The sequence below is a fragment of the Diospyros lotus genome, chromosome 1 (assembly GCF_014633365.1).
Source record: "Diospyros lotus cultivar Yz01 chromosome 1, ASM1463336v1, whole genome shotgun sequence".
Taxonomy (NCBI): domain Eukaryota; kingdom Viridiplantae; phylum Streptophyta; class Magnoliopsida; order Ericales; family Ebenaceae; genus Diospyros; species Diospyros lotus.
The window spans coordinates 48490153-48517632 of record NC_068338.1 but is presented as its reverse complement, the minus strand read 5'-3'; the positions used below and the strand labels follow the sequence as shown (position 1 = coordinate 48517632).

At 35.8% G+C, this 27480-nt stretch overlaps 3 protein-coding genes across 10 annotated transcripts in view; 1 reads left to right on the top strand and 2 right to left on the bottom strand.

Annotated features, from left to right (window-relative positions):
- LOC127786730 (putative F-box protein PP2-B12) overlaps window positions 1-8362 on the bottom strand; it is a 56311-nt gene extending 47949 nt beyond the window's left edge. For 2 of the 5 annotated variants that reach the window (XM_052314370.1, XM_052314396.1), the window contains exon 1: window positions 7942-8362. In XM_052314370.1, the coding sequence (XP_052170330.1) occupies window positions 7942-8292 (351 nt within the window). In that variant the 5' untranslated portion in view covers window positions 8293-8362. Of the gene's footprint in view, window positions 1-38; window positions 158-7941 lie in introns of all 5 variants that reach the window. The other 3 variants (XM_052314387.1, XM_052314410.1, XM_052314362.1) reach the window with 3 other exon arrangements.
- A 3747-nt stretch (window positions 8363-12109) lies between these two features.
- On the bottom strand, window positions 12110-20143 carry LOC127786712 (uncharacterized). 3 transcript variants are annotated; one of them, XM_052314326.1, is made up of 6 exons: window positions 20046-20139; window positions 18603-18703; window positions 15651-15728; window positions 15399-15470; window positions 14215-14312; window positions 12110-13342 (listed from the first exon to the last, which is right to left on the bottom strand). In XM_052314326.1, the coding sequence occupies exons 1-6, from the start codon at window positions 20067-20069 to the stop codon at window positions 12741-12743; spliced, it is 975 nt and encodes a 324-aa protein (XP_052170286.1). In that variant the 5' UTR covers window positions 20070-20139; the 3' UTR covers window positions 12110-12740. The 3 variants fall into 3 exon arrangements, with proteins under 3 accessions (XP_052170286.1, XP_052170293.1, XP_052170302.1); XM_052314333.1 differs by having other exon boundaries at window positions 12110-13339; XM_052314342.1 differs by lacking the exon at window positions 18603-18703 and having other exon boundaries at window positions 20046-20143.
- Window positions 20144-22305: 2162 nt separating this feature from the next.
- Window positions 22306-27424, top strand: LOC127786661 (protein JASON). Of its 2 annotated transcripts, XM_052314217.1 has the most exons (9): window positions 22306-22478; window positions 22643-22749; window positions 22924-22972; window positions 23250-23338; window positions 25363-25610; window positions 26072-26316; window positions 26401-26858; window positions 26979-27061; window positions 27146-27424. In XM_052314217.1, the coding sequence occupies exons 2-9, from the start codon at window positions 22669-22671 to the stop codon at window positions 27255-27257; spliced, it is 1365 nt and encodes a 454-aa protein (XP_052170177.1). In that variant the 5' UTR covers window positions 22306-22478; window positions 22643-22668; the 3' UTR covers window positions 27258-27424. The 2 variants fall into 2 exon arrangements, with proteins under 2 accessions (XP_052170177.1, XP_052170168.1); XM_052314208.1 differs by having other exon boundaries at window positions 26072-26858.
- Window positions 27425-27480: the final 56 nt, after the last annotated feature.

Below are 27480 nucleotides of genomic sequence, written 5' to 3'. Positions count from 1 at the left end.
AAATTTAAAACAAATATAGTAAATAAAAGGCTACTGACCTGCTGTCAGGTAGAGATGTCCATGTCCAGTATTCGGGTGAATCGCCCCAGACAATTGTCAGGTCCCTTGCAGCTAACATGTAACATTTCCTTCCACTTGACTTCTCCAAATTGAAGCTCTGTTCATGCCAACAAGAAGCAGATCAGGCATACTCAAGGAAGGTAGCTCGGAAACAGAAACGGCAACGTGAAACAAATTGTGACAAACTTTACGTGCTAAAAATAACAGGACACGAAACGTTAAGAAAACACTACATGATATAAAAATATATATATATAATATAAATTTATAATAATCTAAGGATCTTAATATACCATAAAAAAAATTACTTTCTCACTTAACCCCAAAAAAATAAAAGATTATTTCAACCATTCTAGCATCAACTAACTTCAACTTTAAGAATCATTAACCATAATAACTTTAAATAGCATCCGTACAAACTACAATGCGAAAACACTATCATCCGCAATAAGTTAAGAGGTTGTTTGGCTTATCATTTTTAAAAGTAGCTTAAAAGTTATTTAGCTTTTAAGTTGTGTAAACGTTAAAAACTGGGTAATGTTTAAATTGACAACGTATTTTGATAAATGTGTTTTAAAATGTCATTTATATAGTTATGTGTTTAATTTGAAAAACCTGATAAACTATTAGAACTTGACAAAAAGACTAAAATAGTCATGTTAAATGATACAAATAAAATGCATAAAAATACTATTTTTTAATAAAAATAAATTATAAATTAATATCTAACTAATAAAATTGTATCATTAAATATTGATAAATTATATAAAATTATTAAAAATATATATTAATACAATATATATATTAAATATAGTAGTTGTTAAATATATATATACACACACACATAACGATAGGGGAGGACGTCGATGATGGAGGAGGTGACGGACGATGGCAACGGACATGGAAAAGGCAGTGATAGAGGCTGGAGGTGATAGCCTTCAGGGATGAGTCTAGAAGGGAGGCCAACGGGGATGGGGCTGGAGGCAACGGCCTGCGGCCACCATGGAGGAGATGGAGGCATTGACAGCGACCGAGAAGCTAGGGATAGGTCTAGAGAGAGTGAAGGCAGAGAGAGGAGAAGGGATAGAGTGTGTAAATGTGTGGAATGTTTGATGATAAATTCGTCATTTGTTTGGTCAACGCAATAAGCTGCTAAGAGCTTATTTGGAAAAGCAACCAGGGGGGAGGATTTTTGAATAAGCTACTAAACACCCCCTTTTAGCTTACCGATAAGCCAAAAGCTAGAGGGTGTTTGGCTTACCAATTTGACCCCTTAGCTTATGTCATGACCCTAGGGTTTAGCTAAGGTCTATGAAGGAATTTGGATAAGAATTAGAGGAAGGAAGAGCAAAAAGGGAGGGAAAGGAAGAACAGAATAGAATTGAGGGAGAGAGAGAGAAGCCGTGGGAGAATATTGAGAGAGGGAATTGAGATTCAAATCATTCATTAAGCTCTTTCTCTAACTACTCAAGCCTATTTATAGGCTTAAAATTGAAGATGCTAACAACAACAACATAAAATGCAACTAATAAGGAAAATACATGACATGTATTACTAATATATCCTTGGGGTCGTGACAATCCCCACCCCTTCAAACAATTCTTGTCCCTAAAAATTGATAATTGTTGACCCCATTCCTTAACCAATTCCAACCTTAGCAATCTGGTTTCTTCTTCGTCTTTTCTTGTGCTTATCTCGTATCTTCCTTTTCTTTTGCCTTTTTGTGTCTTTTTCTTCCAAAACATCAGTACTATGACTTGCTGCAACAGCAAGTCCAACCATCCCCCTCATTCTGATTTCCATTGAGAATGGTTCTAATTGATCCGTTATAGCTGCAACCATATCATTTCCAATCATAGAAAGGAATTCCAACTTTGTTGCAGGCCAAAATTTGATTCGGCGTTGTATCTCTCCAACTAAAAGAGGAATAAACAAAACAGCAAGAGTTTTGTTCCCCTCAACAAAATTTTCATTGTAATCTTCAAACTCCGAGGTTGGTGTAGTCATATCCTCTCCCTTCTTCACAACCTCTTCTCCTTCCTTATCTTCAATAAAGACTTCCTAGACCTCCACTTCAACTATCCCTTCTCCAATATCCAAACTTCTAAACCGTGTGGTAGCAACCTCTTTTTCCCTCATCTTTTGAACCACATGGTTGTTCTCAACAGCTGCAATATTGTGCAAGTCCTCAGCCTCTTGCTTTTTCCTTTGGTCCACGTCCTCGTTACATGGCTGTCTTTCATTATTGGCATGGAACCTATCAGCAACGTCATCCTCATCTTCTGGAGCTACTCCATCAGCTTCCTGCAAATATAAGCTGTGATTTTTGCTAATATCCATGTTCAATCTCTCTTTATTGCTGGAGTTTTCAGTTATAATTGACCCTTCTAGCTCCAAATTTTCCTCAGATTCCTGCTGGTCATAATTTGCAGCCTTAGAAGCTCCCTCAATCAGTTGGCTGCCCTTAATATAACTATTAGGCTGCAACTCTTGCTTTCTAAAAATGGCTTCCAAAGCGAGTTCCTGCAGCCTTGCTCTCTTGGCTGCCTCTTTCACAATTGTCGGCATCATCATTCTGACCATTGACCTCAGTTTGTCTTTCAAACCACTAATAAATCTTGATACAAAATAGTGCTCCATCAGAGCTAGCTGATCACTCTACAATAGGGACCTTAACTCCTCAAATCCATCCCAATAATCTATCACCGATCCCTCCTGACTTAATTTGTTGAACTCCTTAGTCACCTTAATCATGTTCTTCTTCATCCCAAATTGGTCATGTAAATTTCCAGCGAGATCAGTCCACCTGATCTCCCCTTCCCTAGACATTGGAGTATGATTGGAAGTGTGGGAAGAAGAACATCTTACTTGAATTTTCAGGTTTCAAAGCCGATAGTTCCCTTGCCTCTTGCAAGCCATAGGTCATAGGAAGGGTGCCATGTTTGGGCAAACTTGGATTAGTAGCCCGGGGAGGAAAATCTGGTGACAGCATGTTGAACATGTTGTTGATTTGCTGGACATGTTGCTCCATCATCTTCTGATGCCTCTCCAAGTCTCTCTGCACTCTTTCTTGAGAGGCAGCTAGTCCCCAACGCATGTTTGCTTTATTGGCTGCATTATCCTCCCAGCTGTGGGTCATCGCCTTCTACGTGACCTTATATTCCCTAGCTTCAGAATTCCACCTCTTAAAATGATCAACAACCTCATAAAATTGATTTTCCATAGGTTATTGTTCTATACAATCTTCCTTAATCTCTGATTCAGCTGTTGTTGCTGCCTTCGATAATCACTTGATCTTAATCGCCACCAAGAACAATCTTCAGGTCCGATTCTTCTTCGTTGAACTTCTTGAATTTGCCGGAATTTCAAGAATCACTGCCCAATCCATTTCGTCACCTGCGGTGGTTTGACCATCCCAATTCCAAGCCACAAAGCTTGAGTAACGATGTAGCATCTGAGAATCAGCTGCTAGAATTTCGCCTTCTAATAATCTGCTTCGCCTACTATTTCCGAACCCGATCGCTCCTGCCTTTCACCTCAATCATATGCAGTGAGTTTGCTGGAATCGAACTAATTTAAGGCTAGCCCCAGCCGAATCGACACCCAATCACCGTCCAACATCTTGCTTTTGAAATCAACTTCCGCTGCGTAACTCCTCCTTACCTAATTTGATTTCGTCACTAAGAGCAGTAGCCTATGGTCGCATGCAGATCACAATCCACCCATTCTATATCAGATTCGTTGTGGATTCCAGCATCACGGATTCTTATGGTAATCGCTTGTAATCACCCAAGCCTGCGTCCACTTACCCAATCACCGACCTCTGATTGGAATTCTCCTCAATTCTTGATTCGCTCAATGCTCTGCTTCAATTCTTCGAAATTCGCCGCTCCTTGAATCGCCTGGGTTGCTCGTCCTCAATTTCGAAGAAAATCACCAGAATCCTAGCCGAGCCAATCCGCCTACTTCTCCTTCAGATCCGAGCTGACACTCACCGATATCGATTTCGACAATTAAAATCCAACCGTTCGGAAATCTCCTGAGTCAGCTTTGGAACTTGCTTCTATGATTCGTCGAGCTCTGCTGATACTACTTGTGGAATTCGATTCTGGATAAGATCGCTTAAATTGCCACTTGCGAAAATTGCCTCGGAACAGTTATCTCAATCGTTGAAGGCTTTGCTTCCGATCACGATAGCCTTCCAATTCCGAAAATCAATCTTCGGAATTTGTTGCACGGAATCGCCTTTGCTGCGTGGAATCACACAAGTCACCGCTCAATCAATTCCGTGGCCTTATGTTGCTGAATTCAGCTATTAAAGTCGCCTTCTAATTCCGAGAAGCAACAAAGAAAGTCATCGCCGAGGAACGGGAGCTCTGATACCAATTGTCATGACCCTAGGGTTTAGCTAAGGTCTAGGAAGGAATTTGGATAAGAATTAGAGGAAGGAAGAGCAGAAAGGGAGGGAAAGGCAAGAATAGAACAGAATTGAGGGAGAGAGAGAGAAGTCGTGGGAGAGAATTGAGAGAGGGAATTGAGATTCAAATCATTCATTAAGCTCTTTCTCTAACTACTCAAGGCTATTTATAGGCTTAAAATTGAAGATGCTAACAACAACAACATAAAATGCAACTAATAAGGAAAATACATGACATGTATTACTAATATATCATTGGGGTTCCTTGGGGTCATGACAGCTTATAAGCTACGTAATTTATTTTGTTACGCATTTGTTAAAATCTAAGAGCTTAAACACTGCCTAACTTTAAGCTATCTTAGTAGCTTATTCAAACAACCCCCCCTCCAAATAAACTCTTGGCAACCTATTTCGTTGACCAAGTAAAAGACATATTTGCCCTCACACAACTTCCTAATTTCCAATCTACCCATCTCTTTCATCTCACTCCTCGTCGTTAACGTTTGGCCATCACCTCCAACTCCTCCATCGTTATCGATCTACGCCTCCAGACCCATCCTATCCCCATCGACCGTTGCCTCCATCGCCATCTCATCCATGTCCGTCGTTGTCGTCGTCGCCTGCCACCTACGCCTCCTCGTCGCCACTTTCTCCTCCATCAACCGCATCTGTGTGTGTGTGTGTGTGTGATATATATTGTATTAATATTGTTAGCGGAAGATAACTACAAAATAAAGGGTTAGTGCAAACCAAAATCGAAACCAGATTAAACTGAAATAAAGAATGCGAATAACAGTAAGTAAAACTTCTTGTTTCGGCTATCGAATGGCAATTACGAAGACAATGGATCAAGGCTCAGATCTAGGCTTGTCTAATCACCACTTAGGCAACAACCAAGAATAGGAACACCAAGCCACAAAGGCAAACCCACACGCCCAAGGATCCGAAACCCCCTCAAACCCTCAAGCCTCTCGGCCAAGCACACGAACACCCCCTCTCTCTCGCCAAAGTACCACATAGGTTTAAAGTGCAATGGAGTCTACACAAGAGCAACGAGGATCACCAAGATGATGGGTCGAACCAATGGCTAAGAACAACTTACCGAGAAAGGATGATCGAACCACCTAAATAAGGCACACCCATCATCAACAAATCGGCCAAGATCAACAAGGAAAGATGCGGCCTCTCAACATGGAAAGAGGCATTGGAACGAGATGGAAACAGAGCCATGGAAGATCAGCCACAAAAGGAAACCACGAAGGAAACAATCGGCCAAGTAAGGAAACAAGGGGGAGGATCGATCAGTCGCCACATAGGGACAAGAAAGGGAAACAAATTCCCTTTTATATTGAGGGCCTAGGGCAAGAGAGTAATGGGCTAAGGAAGCGAGCTTGAGCTTAGGCTTGCTCCCTTTCTCTTGAGCAAACTCGCCAAGGCCCATCTCTCCTCCAAAGAAAAGATTAAGGGCTTATGGCCTGACATCTATATATGGGCTGCCAGTAAGTGGTGTTGGACTTCATTCACGAACCGAGGCCTATAAAATTTAGACATGCCCAAATACATCACCGCCTTGGGCTTCATTATGAAACACAAAACCCAATAAATATATTTTTTAATAATTGTGTATAATTTAACGACGTGTAATTACAATAATTTTATCAGTTGGACATCAGTTTATAATTTATTTTTATTAAAAATTAGTATTTTTATGAATATTTGTATTATTTAGCCACAAATCCATTTTATTCTTCTTGACAAGTTCTGATAGTTTATCAACTTTTTCAAACCAAAGACATATATATTTATCCAAACACGTTATCAACTTAAACGCTACTCAACTTTTAAGTTTTTCACAGTTTAAGGGCCAGTTTGGCTAGGCGGTTTGACCGCTTAAAAGCTACCAGCTATCTAACTTATTTGATTAAAGTATTTGCCAAACCATAAGAGTGTTTAAGCTACCTAGCTTAAGCGCTCTTACACCAACGTTTTGCAAAAGCTATAAAGCTAGTGGGAGATAGCTTTTGCAAAGAGTTACTATAAAATAAGTTGTGTTAACCAACAATTTTACCATATTACCCTCATATATTTTGCTAATTTTCAGCCAGGCCCTTCTTCTTCATCTTCTTCAACCTCTGCCTCTCTGCCTCCATCCGCCAATCACCTCAGCCTTTTCGGCCGCCACCGTCGACCATCGTCATCGCCCCCACTATTCAGCCATCTCCTCCCCATCACCATCCCCACCCGCATCGGCCGCCATCGGCAACATCAACCGCTACTCCCATCGCATCGCTGGCCGCTGCTCCTATTGCATCGCCAGTCGTTCGTCGCCCTCATCGCGTCGCCAACCGTCCGTCGCCCTCATCTCCTCCATATGTGCTTCTCCTCCTTGCTGCCATGGCTGATCGAACTATATGCATGTATATGTATATAACTATTATATTTATATATAACAGTAATAAAGATATATATAATAATATATCATATATAATACATAATAATATATATTGTTGTTATATAACATATATAATACATATAATAATATTGTATTAATATATTTTAATAATTATATATAATTTATCAACATTTAATAATAAAATTTTACATTATTCAATAACATGTCTACTGATATCTTTTTATCAAGTTGTAATAGTTTATCAGCTCTTTCAAATCAAACACATAATTATTAACTCATAGCTTAAAAGGATATTTATCCAAACACATTATCAGCTTAAACGCTACCCAACTTAAACGCTATAAACAGTTTAAACACCCTCTTAGTAACATGAGAGAGAGAAAAAATAGAAGCAATTCACTTACTCAGATGTTCTTGCAATTACAAAAGAACTCTAGAAACATTTTCTTGGAAGTTTCTCTAAAGCTTCCGAATTCTTTATTAAAAGGAACCTTAGTTCCCGAAAGCAAGTTTCAGAAACATGTCGGGAACGAGAACGCTACCCTGTACGAGGTTTCTGTGCTTCTTAGGGCATACTTAACAGTTATCACCAATTCTGAAAAAAAAAATGACGCGCTTTGAAGACTTCTCCCTAAGGTACAGATTTTGCACGTGTTTGGCTTCCTAACATGCCGTCCTTTGTTCAGAAATTTAAGAACTAAAACCAGCGTTAAAAATCAACTCTCAAGAATGGATTCAAAAGGTTGGGCACTTAATCAGTACCATTTCATGTTCCCATGCCAGGAAACAAACTAGTTCAAGAAAATAGGTTACTGAACTACAAAGCGAATCTAACTTAGTATTGACACACAAGCCGAATCATAAGTGACGAAAAAAAAAAACGACCAACAAGAAGAACCCTAGAAAATCAAGTCAACCAATGAAATTCACAAGATTACGATAAGGAAGTGAATTGAACGGACTATGAGCATATCGGCATGCTATAAAAACGCACCATTTCCATGTCAGAATCAGAGAAAATTAATCATCAATTGAACGGAAGTTGCAGTACCTTAGTGCCGCCGTCGATCAGAAGCGGATGATCGGAAAGCCAAAGATAGAGGCCTTTCTTGGAGGCCGGGGGCGGAGAGTTAAAATCAAGGACGGCGCGAGCGAGAATATCCTTGTAATCGGCGGGAAGAAACCTCTCCCAGACGGCGTCCGACTCGGCGGCGGATCTGAAGGTCGACGCCACCAGCGCCAGCCGGCAAGCGCCCCGCGGACCCGTCAGCGCCAAAATATCGGCTATGCAGCCCTCCGGCAGTTTTAAGCAGAAATCTCCTCCTCCGCCGCCGCCGCCGCCGCCGCCATTCTCCATCATCATGGGAATCGTGAAAGTAGGGTTGGGAAGCGCCTTGGCCATATATAGAGAAGAAGAACCGTATGAGTCCGCGTGTAGGCAGGAAGAGAAAGCTGGAAGCCAATAAAGCAAAGGCGGGCGCCACGCGCGCTGCTTTCGTTTGATATTGTGTACACTATATAATTCCTTCCACCAATCCGACGACACGGCCGTTGCATAATTTTTTTATACGACGGGACAGATTTAGAGACAAAATTATAAAATAAAAATTAAAAAAATTAAAATATCACCATCCACATTATATTAAAAAATATATAATATAATATAAAAAATATATTTTAATTTTTTAATCTCTATTTTATAAGTCTATCTATCAACTTGTCTTATTCTCAAAAAAAAATTTCATAAATTTATTTACTATTTTTTCATTTTTTTAAAAAAAATATAAAGAGTATTTTTTAAAAAAAACAACATTCACGTAAATTTATAAGGTAATTAATGTAACTCATACTGCACGCGGACACCATAATAGAAGTATTTTCTATCTATTTACTTGTGGGGGGGACAAATGTTAGATTGTTATTATTATATCTCAAAGTAATCTATTTTTAATTTTTGAATTAAAAATTAAGTTATGAGCCAGCCCACGTGCGGCATCTGCCATAGCGATGAAGTATTCATATTTCACACACGAAAAATGCTATTTGTATTATTGAGTACTTTGAGATATACAATACACTTAAAATAATTAAAATATTTTTAAAATAGTAAGATACATAACTAAAATATCTCATCTAAGATAATGAGGTGCAATGAGATGAGACGGTAAGCATAGAGATAAAATTTTGATTCAATGGGGTGAACTTAAATACAAAAATATAATTTTAAAAATAAAATAATAATAATAATAATATTAAAAGAAAAAAAAATTTATAATTGTTCTTTATAGCTTTTCATATTAAAAATTACAATTATTTAAGAAATTTACCTTAATTATTTAAATATTTAGACTCATCATGATTACAAAAGAATAATTCTTACCGTAGAATAAGTCAAATACAATCAATTGAGATATTCAGACAATTCGATAATCACACAATATTTGCTCTAATTGCCTAAAGAAAACTGTCTCAATAATTTGTTCTTGATTCATTAAGGTTTTACAGTTGTTTCGAGTTTAATTATGTGCATTATTAACATCTTTAACGTGAACTTAAAAGATTTTTTTTTTTAAATTAGTGAACATTTCTTTTTCAAAAGAATCACCATCTCTTTGGTCCCAATTATTTGTTTCAAAAAGATAATAGTATAAGTAAAAGCAACATCGTTGCTTATACTATATTCTAAACAATTACCAAATTTATTGAACCAAACTTACACTAAAATGAATCGTCTTGATTTCAATACTCACACATACCTCTTTAGAAGTAGACTATTCTAATTTGATCTAAAAAATTAAGATTATAATTCATTATTGTAATTTTTTGTCCCAAATCGATGGAAAATGTGCAACATCAATTGACTCAATACTTGTTTTTGTTAATTTGTTCATTTTCTTCAATATAAATTTTCACCATACTTGCTTTCTTTACTTCATAATTTTCTTCAATACTTAGCTTTATTTACATCATCATTCTAAAAAAATAAAATTATATATAAATTATAAAAAATATTGTAATGGTTACTACTAGGCCATTATATACTTGTTTTCTTCAATACTTACTTTTTAAATTTTTATTAATAAAATATTTTTTTTTTTACTTCTAATAGTATATTACTGTAAAAAAATAAAATTAAAAAAAATCTAACCCAATGGGGGCAACTGCCCTCATGTGACTCTGCCCCTATAAAGCGGTAAAGCACGAAAGATATTTTAATTATTTACACACGTATGTATAACCTAAGATATAATTCTTGATATACAATTAACATAGTCCTTCCCAGACATCTCACACAAGTTCCAGAGTGAAAGGTTGCATAATAAAATCAAATATTAAATATATTATTGAAAATAAAAAATCTCTAATATTCAAAATAATTACACAACTCAAGATAAAAAAATAAGTAAATGACACAATTAGTGACATAATAATATAAATTAAAAGAGTGAAAATGCATAGTTTTATTTTTCAATTTATATAACTAATTAAACGAAGTAACATAAAATTAATAATTTTTAACTATATAGTTTCTTTATTTTTATTTCATTTGTGATTGTATTGTTAATAGTTGGTACCGACCGGTATTGTTTCGTATGCTATTGTGCGATACTAATCAATATTATCCGATATTAACTGACACTTATATTGAGATAAAATTTAATTTAAAAGAATGTCATATTTATGAAATATGTAAGATAATTCAAAATGAGATAGACAACATTAAATAAAATTTCCTAGTATTTGAATTAAAAATGGAATGGTAATGAGACAGACAACAAAAGATAATGTTGTTGGTAATTAAAAAAAGAGAGAGATGCTTTAGATAAATAAGATATCATGATTTAGCTTGCAGATTATTTGAAAGGATTCACTCTTTGTAAAAAAAAAAAATAATAAGTTGTGGAGACTTTAAATGGAAAAATTAAATTAGAGGTCGAATAAAAGCTTCACCAACTGTGAAATTTAAGTTCTGAAGATTTTAAATAAGAAAATTAAATGAGAGGTCTATAACGTAGAAATGAATTCTAATTAGTCCTTGTTATAACATGTAAACCCGGTGTTTCTGAATCGATTCATCAGGACGGTGATGGTAGAGAAATGGATTCTAGCTAGGGTTGCAGGGGATGATCTCGGTGGTTCAGTTCATGATGGTTGGGGCTCAAATAATCTAGAGATGCGAACAACGTGTGAAAGTGTAGAGGGTGGGTTCTTCTGATATGGGTTCTTCTGTTGGGTTCTTGGATTTGGGTGCACCTGCGAATTCTCAGCCTGCGCAGCGTTCTTCCGATGAGGTGTTGAGACTGAAAGTTTGAGGAATGGATCAGTCTTCAGCCCTTACATCTTCAGGGGGGTTGGGTTTTGTTTTGTCCGAGCTCCTGACTCTAAGGGGATGACATCAGAGGAGCGGGTTTGTGATAGTATGGTTAATTGTCAAAGTCATGGCTCCGTTGTTTGCAGGTTCTGGTTTTGATAATGGGAGGCAGAATTCGCTAGCCCAAAAAGTCGACTCCTTACCTTCAATTCACTCAGGATAACATCATGGTTGTGTGGCAAGGGTGGCTCTTGCCAGGGGATTGCATGTTTGAGGGGTTAATGGGCAGCCGAAGGGTGCAGGTGGCTGTAGGCCTCACTACAGTTCAGTTCGAATCGTAAACTGAATCAGAGTGTCTTTTAAAAATTGAATTGAAATTGTTTTATGATTTTGGAACACTTAATGTATTTGATTATACACATTTACTATAAAAAAAATGTGTAATTATTACACATACTTTTTATAAAAACAATCAAACACTTATAACTTTTTTATAAAAAATATATATATGGTACAAATTTTTTTCCATAAAATTCATTTTCCAAGGGGGTAAGTGATTTTTCTTTTACCATTCCATTCCATTTTTAATTCAACAACATTACCATTCATTTATAAAAATAAACAAATTACCAACAACATTACCATTCCATTTTTAATTCAAAAGACCTATTTAGTAAGCTGTAAAAGTTGCTAATTAACCAACTAGTTTACTGAAGAATCGCAATTCAAGGTAGGGTTCTTCAATTAACAAACAACGTTATTTTTGGATTAAAGCGATGGGGGAAAGGAAAGGTGTGAGGATGTTTGAAATTGAAAGAAATTTAAAGAAGAATGGGGTAAAAGGGAAAGGGATTGGAGACCCAGCCCCAGTCCCGGAAGTGGACATCATAAAAAGAATAGGATAAAATTGAAAAAACCATAAAAAGATTTATAGGGAAATACCAGAAGGACGTTGTTCTAGAGACTGCAATCCCATGAACTCACAGCCAAAGGTTAACACTAGCCAATCGCTCCAAAAGAAGATATGTGACGCAACCACCATAATAGATGAACAAGAGGACAAGTTAGGTCTGGACGCATCACCTAGAACACACAATCAAAGACAACAAACCAGGATCTTGAGGAAACAAGGCCTGAGAACATTAGAAGATGCAAAAACATATTGCCGCCATGAATGAATGATTAGCTGAAGCAGTTTCAAAAGGGGTGGAAGTCCATTATCATCTCCAGTTCTACAACCACACGCCCGACCCACTCCAGTCCATTAACACTCATCCATCCACCAGCTTCCTGTCACAAACAAAAGTTTGCATGTGGCATCTTGAGTGAGTGTGATGCCTGCCAACATCAAACTCCAGGTTAACCTCATTCTTTATCCTGTTACGTCTTATCGGAGAATATCCTCACAGTCTCAAGACATTTTCTATGGTCTTTCGATGATCCGTTGGTCTTGTAGCAAAAGGCTTGAGAGCTCCGCATCTAGATAGCAAGTGATTTCAGAGGCTGCTTTGCAGCATTGAGAATCTACCAATCAAATTTTATTTGTCCTGATTCACTCCATTGCGTCTGGAAAGCATTCCTTCTTTCACAGAATGAAATCGCATAGCATGGGCAAAGATTCTCTTTGCTGCTCCCATATGCTCCTCTTTCAAATTGCCTCTGTAAACTCCTGCTTCACTTCTTCGTGGTTGAGACAGCCTGGGCTCAATGGCGGTTTTATCAGCTTGCCTAGGTGCCATTATCTTCTCATCATGCAATGATGCACCACCTTTGAAGTTTCTAACTTTGGGTTTATGATATAGAGTCACAGTTTGGCCAGACAAGATACTGTTTTCCCGGCCATGCTTTATCCTCAAGTTGGTATTCTCTTGTTCCTTCCCTTGAATGTTTGTCCCCTTAGTTTGCTGTCCATTTTCTTTAGCATCCTTGAGTCTGACTGCTTGATTGGATGGGCTAATTCGTTGCCCAAGAGCATGTGCAATCATACGGCGGGCAACCACAGGAATGCTTCGTGGTTTTGGCTTCACAGGTTCATTTATCTCATCATCATATCTTGTAAATATTCGCTCACGTGCTGCCAGGTAAGCCGCTTCTCTTTCCTTGAGTGAAAATTGATCCGCAGATTTTTCTACCTTCGCTGCTGAAACATATAAAAAATTACTCATGCTTAACATTCTGGCTTGTTTCAAATGAAGGCCCAACAAGCTATTTTCAAACAAAAGGCAAAGAGATCTAACCACATTTCTGATGCAATATTTAAAACCACACATACCAAGGATGAGAGACCATAAATTGTCAAATAGCTTTCAGTTTGGACAGATATAAGAATACTTGAAGAAGATAATATCTTCAGTTGCGATTAGATATAGCTGTGATTTTTACCTTTGATACAATGGAATTAAAAAATGCACATAATGCCATCAATTTGAAACCCTGAAAGTTGAAAAATCGTTCCAATTATATAAAATAGCTTTGCCGTTTAAAGAGACTTTCCAAAAACTTCTTAAAGATCATCATCCCAAGCGGTTATGAATAAAACGAAAGATCTTAACATGATCAAATTATAAGCTTTTTTTTTTTATCAATCTTGCTCTTTCTTTCTTTCTTCTTCTCTGTCTGTTCTCTTATTTCTTCTTCTTCTTCTCCACTTTTCTACACCAACTAGGTTAACATCAATTTTGGTATCAGTATCTTGCTTTTGTCAAAGTGAAGCCTCACACCACCACTCCCATCTAACTGATTGGAACTTGAAGCAACATTTCAGGCCCAGAAGACATCCTCCAGGATAAAATTGTTGGACATATATATCTTCCCTGCGGCAATTCATCCTTGGACTGATGTTAGGATGGACTTTATCTTAAGAATCCTATGTCCAGAACAGACACAGACTCCATCTTTATGGAGGTGGTCAAATTTTCAAAGTTTGACATTCTTCATTACATGCAAGAAGACCACCAAATACAAGTGGCCTGATAAACTAAATTTGCCATATGAAAAACGAACAAGATTTACCTGGGGAAGCTTTACTTCTCCTTAATAGTTGGTGTGATGTTGTTGGAGGATGAAGTTCATCATACTGCCACAGTAGATCACTGACAAGAATGGGTGGTCTGCAATTCAACATTGAAATGATCAGAGGATTATGAGGGAAAATGAAACGAAAGGATGACGCTGCCAGAAACTTATTGCTCTCCTAAAAGTTCAATATTCACACATTGTTGCATTACTTTCTCAATTCCAATTTCAATAGAATTCCAACAATGTGTTTTCCAAGAAAATTCCAAAACAAATTATGTCTTAATAAGGATAGAGTCTGTTGCAACCAACCTAAGAATATAGTTGCATATCACTTGTCAATAAATCCAACAAACCATACTCATTTACCTAAGATTCAGATCCCACAAGGCTAACCAGCACAAAAAGGCTCCAAAGGAAGCATTTGGAAGAGACTAAGGATCATGCTTAAAATTAAAAGACAGAGCTGGTTAAAGAATTTGGTATTACTAAAAACAGTACATATCAGAACTTACGCAACTTTTCAATGTTCAATGATCAATTGAATCCTAATAGAAGCATAGAGCAATAACCTAAAAAAGTCCCTACCATAGCACAATTTAAAAAATAAAGAAGGCATCATAACAAGGAAATGACTAATAGTAAACCATTTCATTCATCAGGGAAAGCAGAAGCCTAACAGTAAATATCTATCAAGATACTAAATTTGGGGAAATGCCCCAAGCAAGAACTAGGACAAAACCCATAACTTCAACAAGTGATCCCACAAGTGATAGGACAAGCCTATATAACTTTTACAGACTCAGGTATCAGTATGTACACAACTACCAAGGATCAATCAATTCACTCCTCGTAGAAGAGTATGGCACGATCACCAAATACTTGTCACTTTTCCCTTATTTAGAAAGGCAACAATATATCAAACCATAATCCCATTATGGGGTGTTGGCTACATAGTAGAATTATACCAAAATCAGAAAAAGGAAAAATTAAGAAAAAAAGACATGCTGTAATGAAATGACTGTACCAATCACTAGCATAAATATATTTGTGTATAAAGTACATAAGCCTATTGATATCTATCTAAAACAATAAAAAGATTTGGCAACCATAAAGCAGAGATATGTGTGCCACAAGTAATGGAAAGAATTCTAAGTTTTTAGGCTAATCATTTCACATACATTGATGTCTCTGGAGAACGCTCCAAAAGTAAGTGGCGTTCATCACCTTCTCCAACAGAATGATGGGAAAACCTAGTAAAATAAAGCAAACAATAGAATTCCTCAATGAAAAGAGCATCAGGTAGGAACCAGGGAAAGAATGAAATATCCTACAATTAGCATAAAATTTTCTCCAAAGAAATACTAAATCAACAATAAAATTAAGAGGACAGTTGGAAAAGGAAAGCTAAAAAAACAACTGAAGGAACATACCCAAAAATATCTGCAAGACGATGTAACAGAAGGCGGTTGTATGGACTCATTGGTTCTAGCTCCAGCACCGCATCCAAGCTAGGGAAAGCAAATCATTTAGTACACTTTCCCAATACAGATTCTCAATTTCAATTCTTAAAATCAGAAAGATATGGAAATGGACATGGAATAAAATGATTTGGAAACATAAGGATATGGATATGACAAGCAAATAATATATTTCTGTATTTTTTGTTAGTAACATTTATGTACATGTCAAAAAAGTACCACTAATCTAAATGAAGTCATCAACCAATAAAAAAAATAATAGTAGCATGTGGACATATTTGAATACCATTAATTCAACTTAAATAACCAATAATGATAATATAAACACCATTAACCCAACTTAAATAACCAATAATAATAATATAAACACCATTAATATATAATAAAAAAAAGAGTAGCCACTTTTCTTGGAGATGTAATTAGGCTTCATTTTATTTTTTATTTTTCACCTAAAAATTTATTGTATCTGAAAATTTCAGACTGAAAAATGTTTGAAAAACTTCATGCTGCCCTTAGCCTATCAAACCTATCAACATGTGTGTCTATCATGTGCCAAAGAAGTGTCGAATAATAAAAAATTAAGACATGTGACTTGGCATGTCTGACAAGTATCCATGTTGATACATGTCAAACAAAGTATGCCACTCAAATGAATTGTGCACACTTCTAGGTGAGAGCTAAGCTAATACTAGAGAGAGAAGAAGGATATAAAATATGTGCACATATATCTATAAAAATGCCTGGCAAAAAAGATAATGTGAAGTGTGTATGTATCATTTCAATATCCCAAATTCAAATGTAGACACTACATGGAAAATCATCTTCGGGCATAGAAGCCAAACTTGTGTGTACCCAATGTCACAGCAAGTGACAGTGGCTATCTCACTGACTTAGTATAAATCGGTGAATGGCAATAGAAGAGAAAAAAGTTGGGCAGAAAAAAGGGAAGAAAGAACAGAGAGATAGAAAGAGAGAGAGAGAGAGATGGTGAATTTCAATGATATTCCCGATATCCTTTCTGGAAGGTCTAGGAGGGATATATATACCTCCTAGCATGGGTGCTACCATAGCAGATTCTCCCTTACAAGCGGTTATAACAACCGGTTTTGTCCTAATCTAGCCCATACACATGGGCTCTCCCTAGAATATTCTCCCAGTAACTAACTATTACAGCTGGAAATTAAAGCAACACTACAACAAGCAATAACAGTAATAAAGGAAATAACAATTACAGCAATTGAGGGAAAAAATTTAAAAATAACAGAAATAAGTCGCCACATGTGAGACCCAATCTGTGATTTTCTACATCAACCCTTTTAATTGTATTTCCCTTTATGTTCTCATTCAATTCCAGTGTTATAAAATGGACAGCACACTTGCTAATGTTGTGGACAATTAAATATAATATGTATGGAACAATACAGCAGTATCATACACATACCTACTACACCCTAACTAAATAACATCCTGAACACAAGTACGAAAAAGAAAACAGAGGAATTCATGTAACAAAAACAAAACTATATAAGAATTTCCTTCTCTTCTCCCACCACTCTATTGGTTTCTTTAATAAATAAATCATTTGAATTATTGAACACCCAACCCTAAAATTCCAATTAATTAGTAATATAATTATTTCAAGTCTTAACCAATGTAAGATCTCTCTTTAAAAAGCATAGTAGAAAATATAATTTTAACAACCATATAATTTTAATTTGTCACCATTTTTCTTATAGAAGAAGATCAATTTTGCTACCTATCTGAACAACTATAGCAAAACAACATTTCCACCAGGTACGGAATCAACACACGCATTTTTCTTATAGAAGATCAATTCTGCTACCTATCTGAACAACTATAGCAAAACAACATTTCCACCAGGTACGGAATCAACACACGGATTTTGAGGAAATTGAAATATCTTTTTAAGATACATTTTTTTTTCCAGTTTTATGCAGTCACTTTCAAAAATGTGTTGCCGTAGCAACAATAAGGTTGCTCCTCAGTGACTGGAAAGTTGTGGGTTTGAGTTGTAGAAACAGTTGCTCGCAAAACAATGGTAAGGCAACGCAACAACACAACCCTCACACAAGGTTGGGAGCCTCATGTGATGGGGAAACCCTTTATGCAACAAATATGTGTGGAAAAAGAAAAGCATCTTTTCCAACAAATGTGTAGAAAAAAGAAAAGCATCTTTTCCAACAAATGTGTAGAACAAGAAAAGAATCTTTTCCAACAAATGTGTTGAAAAATAAATTCTAATATCTATCAAATGTACAATTGCAAACAAATTATAAATTTTTGGCCGTAAAGTCAAGAAATTGGAAAAATTAATAGGTGTAGTCCAACATGCTTTAGGTTTTAACTTTTTAAGTAGTGGCTCTCAAGTTGTAATACTAAAACTTGCTTTCTGTTTTTTGTCACCAAACAAGGAACACAAGTGTCTAAAGTGTAGCAGATATTCGAAAATATTGAGAAAAAATAGAAGATCTTAGAACTGTGTCCACATGACAAGACATGTTTGATGAATGGGATGCTTCTTAGCTATATGGGAAATTATAAAACTTTATCAGAGAAGCAATTCTTGCAGTACATTTGAACAAGAACAACTTACCAAACCTTTATCCCAGTATGTGAATTCAGCTATACAAATGCAAAATACATTTAAAAGAAAAAAGAAATAAATCACTTCAAAGATTCAACCTTGAGAATAATCAACCAACTTTAGCTCAAACCATATTATTTTGACCTCAATTTAGCTTGTTGTGCCAAGGCCTGTCCTAATTAATGTAGCTGGTGAAGTTGTGTAGCTCTGTCCGTTGTATAGATTTTAATTATAAGACCAAATAGCCTAATTTAGCAAACAATTTAATTTCAAAAACAATTTCATCAACTAAAAGACACCTTGGATCATCTTGAAGGAAATTTATAAAGGCTTCTTCCATAGAAAGAACAAGGTGCTTGCAAGGAAGGTTGTCCTTAACAAGAAAAGCCAACTCCTCAACCTGCAGTTTAATAACTTGCTATTAATATAGAATTAAGAGGCTCAATAGAATTTATATGCGCATAAAATATTTCTTTTTTTTTTTTTCCTTTTGAGGCACTTGCCTTTTTTGTTTTGTTTTTTTTTTTTTTTTTTTTTTGGGGGGGGGGGGGGAGCCTACTCAATGAGGGTGTCAAATAATTAAATAAAAATTAAATTATTTAAATAATGAGATTTAACAAACAAGTGTTCAACCTGATATGTTCAAAAGCTATATGACACTGCCAAATACAGGGCAGCATGCAACATTTGGCATGAAACAAATTATACTTATCCAAACTGAATTGGGTAAGATTTTCTAAATGATGACATGCATTAGCAAGAAGCTCTATAAACATGTTGGATGGGATCAAATACTATGTAGAGACAATTTCCAGAGCAATTTTTTTAAAGGAAAAAAGGTGTGGAGACTCAATGGAATTTGTTCGAATAATGAGTGAATTTAAAACTTGAACTCTATTACCATTGATTATTTCTATCTCATTGGCCATTTTTAGATTAAATATGGCGAAATCTAGACAGTGGGTTACAAAGGTAGTTATCACGTGGTACTGTAACTACCAGAAGAATCCTTACTCCACCACCCAAATCCTAGGCTATTGCAGTTCCATTAACTCTTAAAAGACTTAAATTATATAGCAACAAAATTTGGAAATGCCCCAAATTGGGTACAGGGTATAAAAAAATTGGAGACGTAGAAGGTCTTGCTTCTTCAACACACTAGATTCCATCATTGTTTACTGCTTTAGTAAACAATACATTTTCTCTCCAACCTGCCCCTAACAGGTTTTACCGCCTTTCAACTCAGGCCCCAGCATCTTTTATACAGGTGTACACAATGACTCGAGCTCAAGTTTCTTCAGATGGAACATACAACTCGGGTATTGGGCAGGGCACCTGAGCCTCAACCATTTAATCACAGTGTTTGAGCGAGTATAAGAACATAGACAAAATCATTTATGGGGAAAGTGAAAAGATGAAAAAAGAGAACACCAAACTGTCCGTCTTCGTTTTTCTTCATTATTACCCGGGCAAATTGGAGCTAAAAAGAACGAACAGTAGAACAACTAGCATCTAAATTCGAGGGGCAGCAATCCATCAGAAAACATCGAAAATATCCAAGAACGCCCAATTTTAACTTTCGGTTCTACTTACTAACTGTATGAATTCGAACCCTAGAATCTCAAAGCAAGATTCGAAAAGATAGAAAATTCGGGGCCAGATAGCATAGCTTAGATGCCAATAACAATCGTTTGCTGCAAGATTTAATACAGAGAGATCTCCGAATCGGAGGAATTGCTTACCATTGCGAATTCGGTGATACCCATTCTGAAATTCGACGAAACCGGACGGAGAGAATGAACGCCAGATGTTCTTACGAGTCAAATGCGTCTGTTTCACCGCCGCTTGGACCCCAGATATATATGTTTTATAGGAAAAGATAATTACACTTGTCGCCCGAAACATATACAGTTATTACACAACACCCCTTTATATATTAAAAGTTGCATTTACATATAACTTCTTCTAAAGTATAAAATATTTTAATCAATGATTAATTAATAAAAACATCTCTAACTACTTACTATAAATGTTTAAGAACTAATAACTAAAATATAATAGTTTACAGTTATACATCTACCCCTGTCATTTATTTTAAGTGAATTAATATGCAGTTGAAAATTTAAATTATTAAATATAAAATACAAATAAACTTCCATATTATTTATTATTTTAAAGAAAGGAAATTTTTTTATTACCATAATCAATCAAATTACCCATTTCATATAAATAAATTATCTAAAATAAATAAAGTTTTCAAAATAAAATTATATATGTAATTGCTACCAAAATAAAATTATTACGGAGACATAGTATTTTAACACTTATAAAATTATAAATATTTATTAAAATAATTAACAACAGTTATTTATAAATTATCAACACTTATTAATAGTTTCATAAAAAAATTACTAAATACTTGAAAAAATGTTTATACTTTTACAATTGTATTATGGTAACTTATTTACTAATATAGTGTTTGTTATTTAAGAAATACACCGATAATATAAAATATAGAAATTATTAAATATTTTTATCTTTTTAAATTTATGTGAAAATTCATAAAAAATATTGCGTGATTTCTTATATGGGTTTTTCAACATATGCTTATCTTATTTCACTCATTCAAGATAAGCATGTATTGGTTCTTATAAATAATAATAATAAAAAAATATTTGTGTCCTCAAATGCATTTCAACAAATTTAACCAGTATGTGATAAAAATATTGAAATGTTTTACAATCTTATCTTAATCATTGCGTATATTGGTTTGGAAAGTATTTTAATATTATTTTATTTATTTTAATAAAATTACATAAAATGAGAGGTAATGCTTGTTAATTAAGATATAAGCCCCAAAAAATGAAATATGTAAAGCATTTTAAGACAAAAGTATTTTTCATTGTATTTGTTAAATTTATATAACAACTCTTGAAAAATAAGTCATATAGCTTTTTATTTGAAATTATTCGTATAAATTTATCTTTATTGTTTAAATAAATTTATTTTTAATCTTATAAATAAGAAAAAATAACATATATGCTCATTGATACATTTCAAAAAATTTACCAAATAATCTAATAAAATATATTAAAATACTTTCTATCTTTAACTTGACAATTTCAAATATTGATTCAAAAAATATTTAAATATTATCTTAATACAATTTTATCTTACTTATTTTAATAGACGTTATCTTATGTAGCGTTTATTAACTAAAATATGGACTATAAAAAATGAGATATAGAGAGCATTTTGAATAAAAATAAATTTAATCGTATTTGTTAAATTTATTTAACAATTATTAAAAAAGAAGTTATCTAATTTTTTTTAAATAAATTTATCCATTTTCTTTTAAATAAATTTACATTGGAGTTTACGGATAAAAAATACCTATACATCACCAATGCATTATAAAATATTTAATAAATAGTTTGATAAAATTTTTAAAATATTTTTTATTTTTATTTTAATTATAAAAATATTTGAATATTATATTAATACAATTTTATTTTATTTATTTTTAAGAAACGCTGGCTTATTTGGCAGTTAACAGAAGATAACATCCTAACCAAATTGACCCAACCACTATATTTCGGGATAGAACCGATAAGCACGAGCAACCTCAACTTGAGCGGCTTCTGTGAGATTATTACTTGAACTAATCAGTGAGCATATCGCTGTCCTGAAACAAATAGATTACCTTTTATTGCTTGGATCAATAAAATTAATTAAATATGACAGATAATCATGCCATGTGACCAGGTCAGATTTGTCAATTCGATTTGAGCCATTGAAAAGACGTCTATGCCCCTCCACAGATTATCCCCTCACGCTCACTCGCCGCCTTTGAGAGGGGACAGAGACGTAATTTCGAGACGCTCCAAACGGAGCGTGTTCCTAAACAAAGCCCACTCGCGCGAGTGGGCTTGGTTTCGTTAACCCTTGTTTTTCCCTCGTTTTAGCACCGGTTTAAATTTCAAAAAAGGGTGTCGAGGCTGCGAAGGACGCACCATCTCTTTCAGCCTCTCTCTCCTCTCCTCTCTCTACAACCCCTTTCTCTCACTGAAAGAATCGCGCATTTATCAATTAAGTGAAACGAAAGAAATCTCGAGGCATCGTTTGGGGAATTCGATCCTTCAACTCTATCCCAATCTAACAATCGCAGCGTTTTGGTAAGCAATTCGAATCTCATTTCTCCATCGGGGACGATCGGTGCAGCTAGAGGCAATTTCTAGGGTTTGTTTTGGTATTTGTTTTGTTGTGTTCGATTATCGTGTGTGCATATATGAGATAAGAGTTGATGTTATGATTTTATTTGTTGGGGGTTGAATTCTAGGGTTTCTGCGGAAATCCGTTAGAACGATGGGTTGCTTCTTCGGCTGCTTCCGAATCAGGGACGACCATCGCCCTCTCGTCTCTGAACCACTCCCTTCCTCAGCCAGAGTAAGCCTCCCGTTTTCCTTTCCTCTCTCAGTTTGGCTCGGGGACAATTGCGCGGAAATAAGAGAAAATAAGTGTATTTTTGTTTAATTTCCAAGAAAGAAATGAACTTTTTTTTCTACTTCTCGTTTTGAATTATGAGATTTATTCATTTTATGTATTCTAATTCTCAATCAGGAACCTGTTGTTTCTCGGAATCGTTTATCATCTCTACTACTTGCTGAAGGTTAGTCGCTTATACAAATGGATACAAGTATCCAATCTTGCAGTTTGGCATGTCTCAGATCTTATTTGATGGTACTGAATGCTTTTATTTCACAGAGGATTATAGCTTTCAGCTTGAGCTCGAGTGTATCATTTCCAAAAGAATATAACTCGTTGGATCATTTTAGCAGAAATTTGTTATTTGGTTTTTGTTGATAAGCAATGCAAATTTTTCACTAATTTTGATTGGTGTTTTGATATTGTTTCTATTTTATTCTCATGTTTTCTCATTAATGAAGAGAAAGATACTTTGCCGCACTCAAGTAAAGAAGATCCTGCCTTGCAGTCTCTGCAGCATGACAGCAGTGAAAGAGAGCTCAAGGATGAGGTGTGTTTCATTGCTTGTTCTGAAATTGTCTTAGACAACCTACTTCTAAGTCTTTTCAGAGGGGTATGTTCATAGCTAGGGTTTACATGCTGGACGGGTAACTAACCTGTTAAATATCAAATCTTGGCATGTTTTCTATAACTCTTAATTGCCTTGGTTAAGACTTAAGCTATATTGTTTAGACTCTCTGAGTATTTTCTGCTTTTAGAGAGGCAACTGTTACTGAAGATGGATTTAGGACTCTCTTAGCTTGGTAATCCCTCCATCTCTCCTGCTACGATGTTCACATTTAGTTGCAGTTTTCTCTTTCTTGGTTTATTTGATTTTGAGTGATATCATTTTGTTTGAAACAATTAGTCACTCCCTTCACTTTCCACCAACTGAAGATAGTCTTTGTAGGAATACTTATTTCCAGATAATTGATTATCTAAAACAAGCTCATTGATAGGGCATGTATCAGCAATAGCACAACATTGAGTTTCACATTGCTTTATGATTACTTTTAGGTTATGGGATTTTTCTTAAAAAAATATATATTTAGTCTTATGTGCTGTACTTCCAATAATTTCTCAATAACTGAATATGGGCTGTAGTAATGTTCTATGGTTTTACTCAATCAAGTTATATCTTCTGAATTCATAAATACATTATTAGTCAAAGTTTTGTACTTTGAGGACTAGGTTTTGGTTGAAGTAGAGCTATAGGGACCAAATGCAAACCAGTTTGCTGAATAGTATCTAGATTTGTACTAAGTCTTTAGATAGATGAAGTTGGATTATAAGCTTACAAATAAATTGGACATTTGGGGTGTGCATTGTAATATCTCGAGAGTTCAAGGTCAGGTTTAAGAAGGGACTCTAAAGAAGCTAATATATATATCGAGGATAGTAAGAAAGAAAATAACACCAACTGGATACCTTTTGGGCTGAATGTGGATAAAGAATTCTCGGGTTAAGTGTGCTTGAGCTAGGATAACTCGAGGATGGGTGACTCCTGGGAAGTTCGTATAGGCCCATCAGGGTAAGTTGATCCGATCCTTCCTATCGCTCGATGCGGGATGCTATAAGTGGTATCAGAGTTGACCCTTGGAGAAGGCGGTCCGATGAGAGCGGGGAGTGGCGTCAGGGCGCGAGAGCCTGAACAAGGAGCAACTTCTGGTAGGCTTCTAGGATGACAACCCTCAAAGGGGAGAAGATATGAGACCAATTGTAAGGTCACATGACGAGAATGTCATGTGCTCAAGGGGGGGGAGAGTATAATGCCCCGAGAGCCCAAGCTCAGGCCTAAGAAGGGACTTTAAAGAAGCTAATATATATATCAATGAAAATAAGGAAGGAAACAATACCAGCTGGATATTTTTTGTGTTGAATGTGGATAAAGAACTCCCTGGTTAAGCATGCTTAAGCTATGGTAGCTCAAGGATGGGTGATCCCTGAAAAGTTCGCATAGACCTATCAGGGTAAGTTAATCCGGTCCTTCCTATTGCTCGATGTGGGATGTTACATGCATTGTCGATTAGTGATTGTTAAATGGGTTCTTCTACTAGTTGTGTAAGTGTATGGAATGTGTGTGACTCTCCCACCTAGATTTAAGAACCAGTTCTTCTAAGTTATAATTTGTAATGACAATGTGGTAAAAAAACGTACATCATCAGATGAGTCTCTTTAGATATCTAGGATGGACATAAGACTTGAATATTCCTGTGGGTACTTATTAGTAGCTTGAATTTTTATGCGGGTTGTCTCTGGTAGCAAGAAAGTAGTTGATGGCTATCATCAATAGTGTGAACAACAATAGGGTGTGTTGGTGTAACGATGATATGGTCCGTGATGTTCATTTGATCGCAATCTTAATCATTTTTATATCCTATTATCTCATTTTAACCTTGCAGGGAGTGAAACCTTAGAATTGTTTCTGTTCTCTTCTATCTGAATGCCTGTCACTTTTTATAGATAATAGTTTATTTTTGTTTCAAATTTAAATGCTACGAAGTTAGTTATGGATAGGATTATTTTGTCATGCAGGCGAAGTTCCTGAAAGCTTGTGGTACCTTACTTGAAACTCCAACAGAATTTCGAAAAAGATCTGAAAAATTTAAAGATCTTTTACGTTATGACGGAGATTCTGAACCTTCAAAGTTCCATTCATGGCTTCCTAACACATCCGTTGAGAAGTTAATCCTGGAGGAGCAACTTGAACATCCTCCTACTCCTATCAAACTTTGTGAAGGATCATTAAAGGGATCAGATTATATGAAGCGTTCACCCAGCAGGTTGAGCATCCAATCTTTGTTAATGGCTTTAAAGTTGCTAACCGGTAAAAAGTTCTTTCAGTTTCTCATTAAGCCATTATAAACTTGCATTGAATTCAATTACTAGGCCAAAGTGTGACCTAATTAAAAACTAATTTTGGATATTGACTTATTGATTTTCTTCTTGGAGGCATTCAGAAATAGCATCCACTCTTAACAGTAAGATATAATTATTTAAATAAGGTGGCTGCTCTTGGCCTGTAGTTCCTGTTCACATACTTGATAGTGTATAACAACCGTTGGATTCTTTGACTTTCGAAAATGTTTATCTTTTGTTTTTAGTCTCTCCATTTGTTTTATAGAAAGTTCCAAGAAGCGTTTGCATACCCTGTATACATTCTTCTGTTTTAATTCATAGTTTCCACTCTGCTGAAGTAATATTGCTACCCAACATTAGGCTCTTGCCTTTTATGTTTTTGTAGCTGTATATCCAGTGGGCAGAATGCTGGAAGGAATTCTTTTGGCTCTACACAAGGCGGTGGAGCTCGCAGTATTATTAGTCAAGCTAGCAGCGCTATAACTTATTCAGTTACAGATGAGGCTTTGCCTGCCCAGCATTGCAGAAATAAATCTGTCCACTTTGAAGGCGATGATGATGAAACTTCATTTTTGTCAAGGTCTTCACCTGAAATTTCTACACAAAATTCAAAGCAGCCTGAATCAGCTGGTAATGACAGCGCATTAAAGCTTTCACCTTACCCAACCCCGCTAAAACTAACTGATGAGATGCAAACACGGACTGTTTTTCCAGCATATGCAGACAGTATGGGAAATGTGAAGAATCCTCGGATCAGGTCTCAGTATGCATATTCAGTCCCGAACCCAGTTCAGGATATCTCTCAGCCGAAAGTATTAGAGGAAGAAGATTCTGGCACTCTTGAATTGTCAGGTAAAACAAGAAAATCTCTCGAGCAGGCTGATAATGCAACCACTAAATCGCAAGTGGGGATGAGGGAAGCTTCAATTGAGAAAGAGTTTGAGGAAACAAGCTTGTCTTCTTGGTTCAAACCAGTAGCAAAGAATCGGAGCGTCAAAGATCAACACTGTGATTCCATTTCAATTGGAAAGACTCGTGTTCGTAGGGCTTCAGGCGATAGGCCGATCATCGGGATGGTTGCTGCTCATTGGAATGAAGAAGAACCTTCTCATATTTCGCCCAAGTATTGGGATGGGAATGGAATTCCAAATTCAACAAACAAGTACAAAGAGGTGTGTGCGTGTGTATTGACAGTATTGTCTTTATTTCCTAGCCTGCACTTAAAAAAGCGTCAAAGGGATGATTGTGTGTGTGTGTCTATATATATAATATATATATATATATATTTGCAGGACCAGAAAGTCAGTTGGCATGCAACACCTTTCGAGGAGAGACTGGAGAAGGCATTGTCTAGTGAGACTTCCATCAGTCACGGGTATATCTTGCTTCTTGTTGCCCTCTTGTAGTGCATTGTTTTTATGTATAGAAGTTTCACCTGTAGTGCATTGTGATTTTGTAGGAAGCATACGAATCAGGCATCACCCATTGATTTCGGAGAAACCGAGGAAAGTGATACAGCTCTTTCCCAGCTGCGAACTTCAACCCATTCTAAGCCGGTAATATCATTCTGATAAATGTAAGAAACATTGTTCTTGTTACTGGTTTCTCTTGCAGTGTTTTTGATATTGCGAAGTAAGAAGCTGAACATGAGATTTGTTCTTGGATTGTTGAATATATTGTAAACGGCATGGAGTTACTGCTTTGGATGTACATAATGAAAACGTCCGGTGGTTGGGCCTCATTTGTGTTATTTACACTAGTTGTCAGTTACCTAACAAAACGACCTTTCATTTG

Bases quoted from the DNA above. Each gene is read 5' to 3' on its own strand.
- LOC127786712 (XM_052314326.1), bottom strand. From the start codon at position 20,069: ATGGGTATCACCGAATTCGCAATG. The intron at 18,704-20,045 runs GTAAGCAATTCC...ATTAAACTGCAG, and splicing joins GTATCACCGAATTCGCAATG to GTTGAGGAGTTGGCTTTTCT. The intron at 13,343-14,214 runs GTAAATCTTGTT...TATATGTTTCAG, and splicing joins GAGAAGTAAAGCTTCCCCAG to CAGCGAAGGTAGAAAAATCT.
- LOC127786661 (XM_052314208.1), top strand. From the start codon at position 22,669: ATGGGTTGCTTCTTCGGCTGCTTCCGAATCAGGGACGACCATCGCCCT. The intron at 23,339-25,362 runs GTGTGTTTCATT...TTTGTCATGCAG, and splicing joins AAAGAGAGCTCAAGGATGAG to GCGAAGTTCCTGAAAGCTTG. The intron at 26,859-26,978 runs GTGTGTGCGTGT...ATATATTTGCAG, and splicing joins CAACAAACAAGTACAAAGAG to GACCAGAAAGTCAGTTGGCA.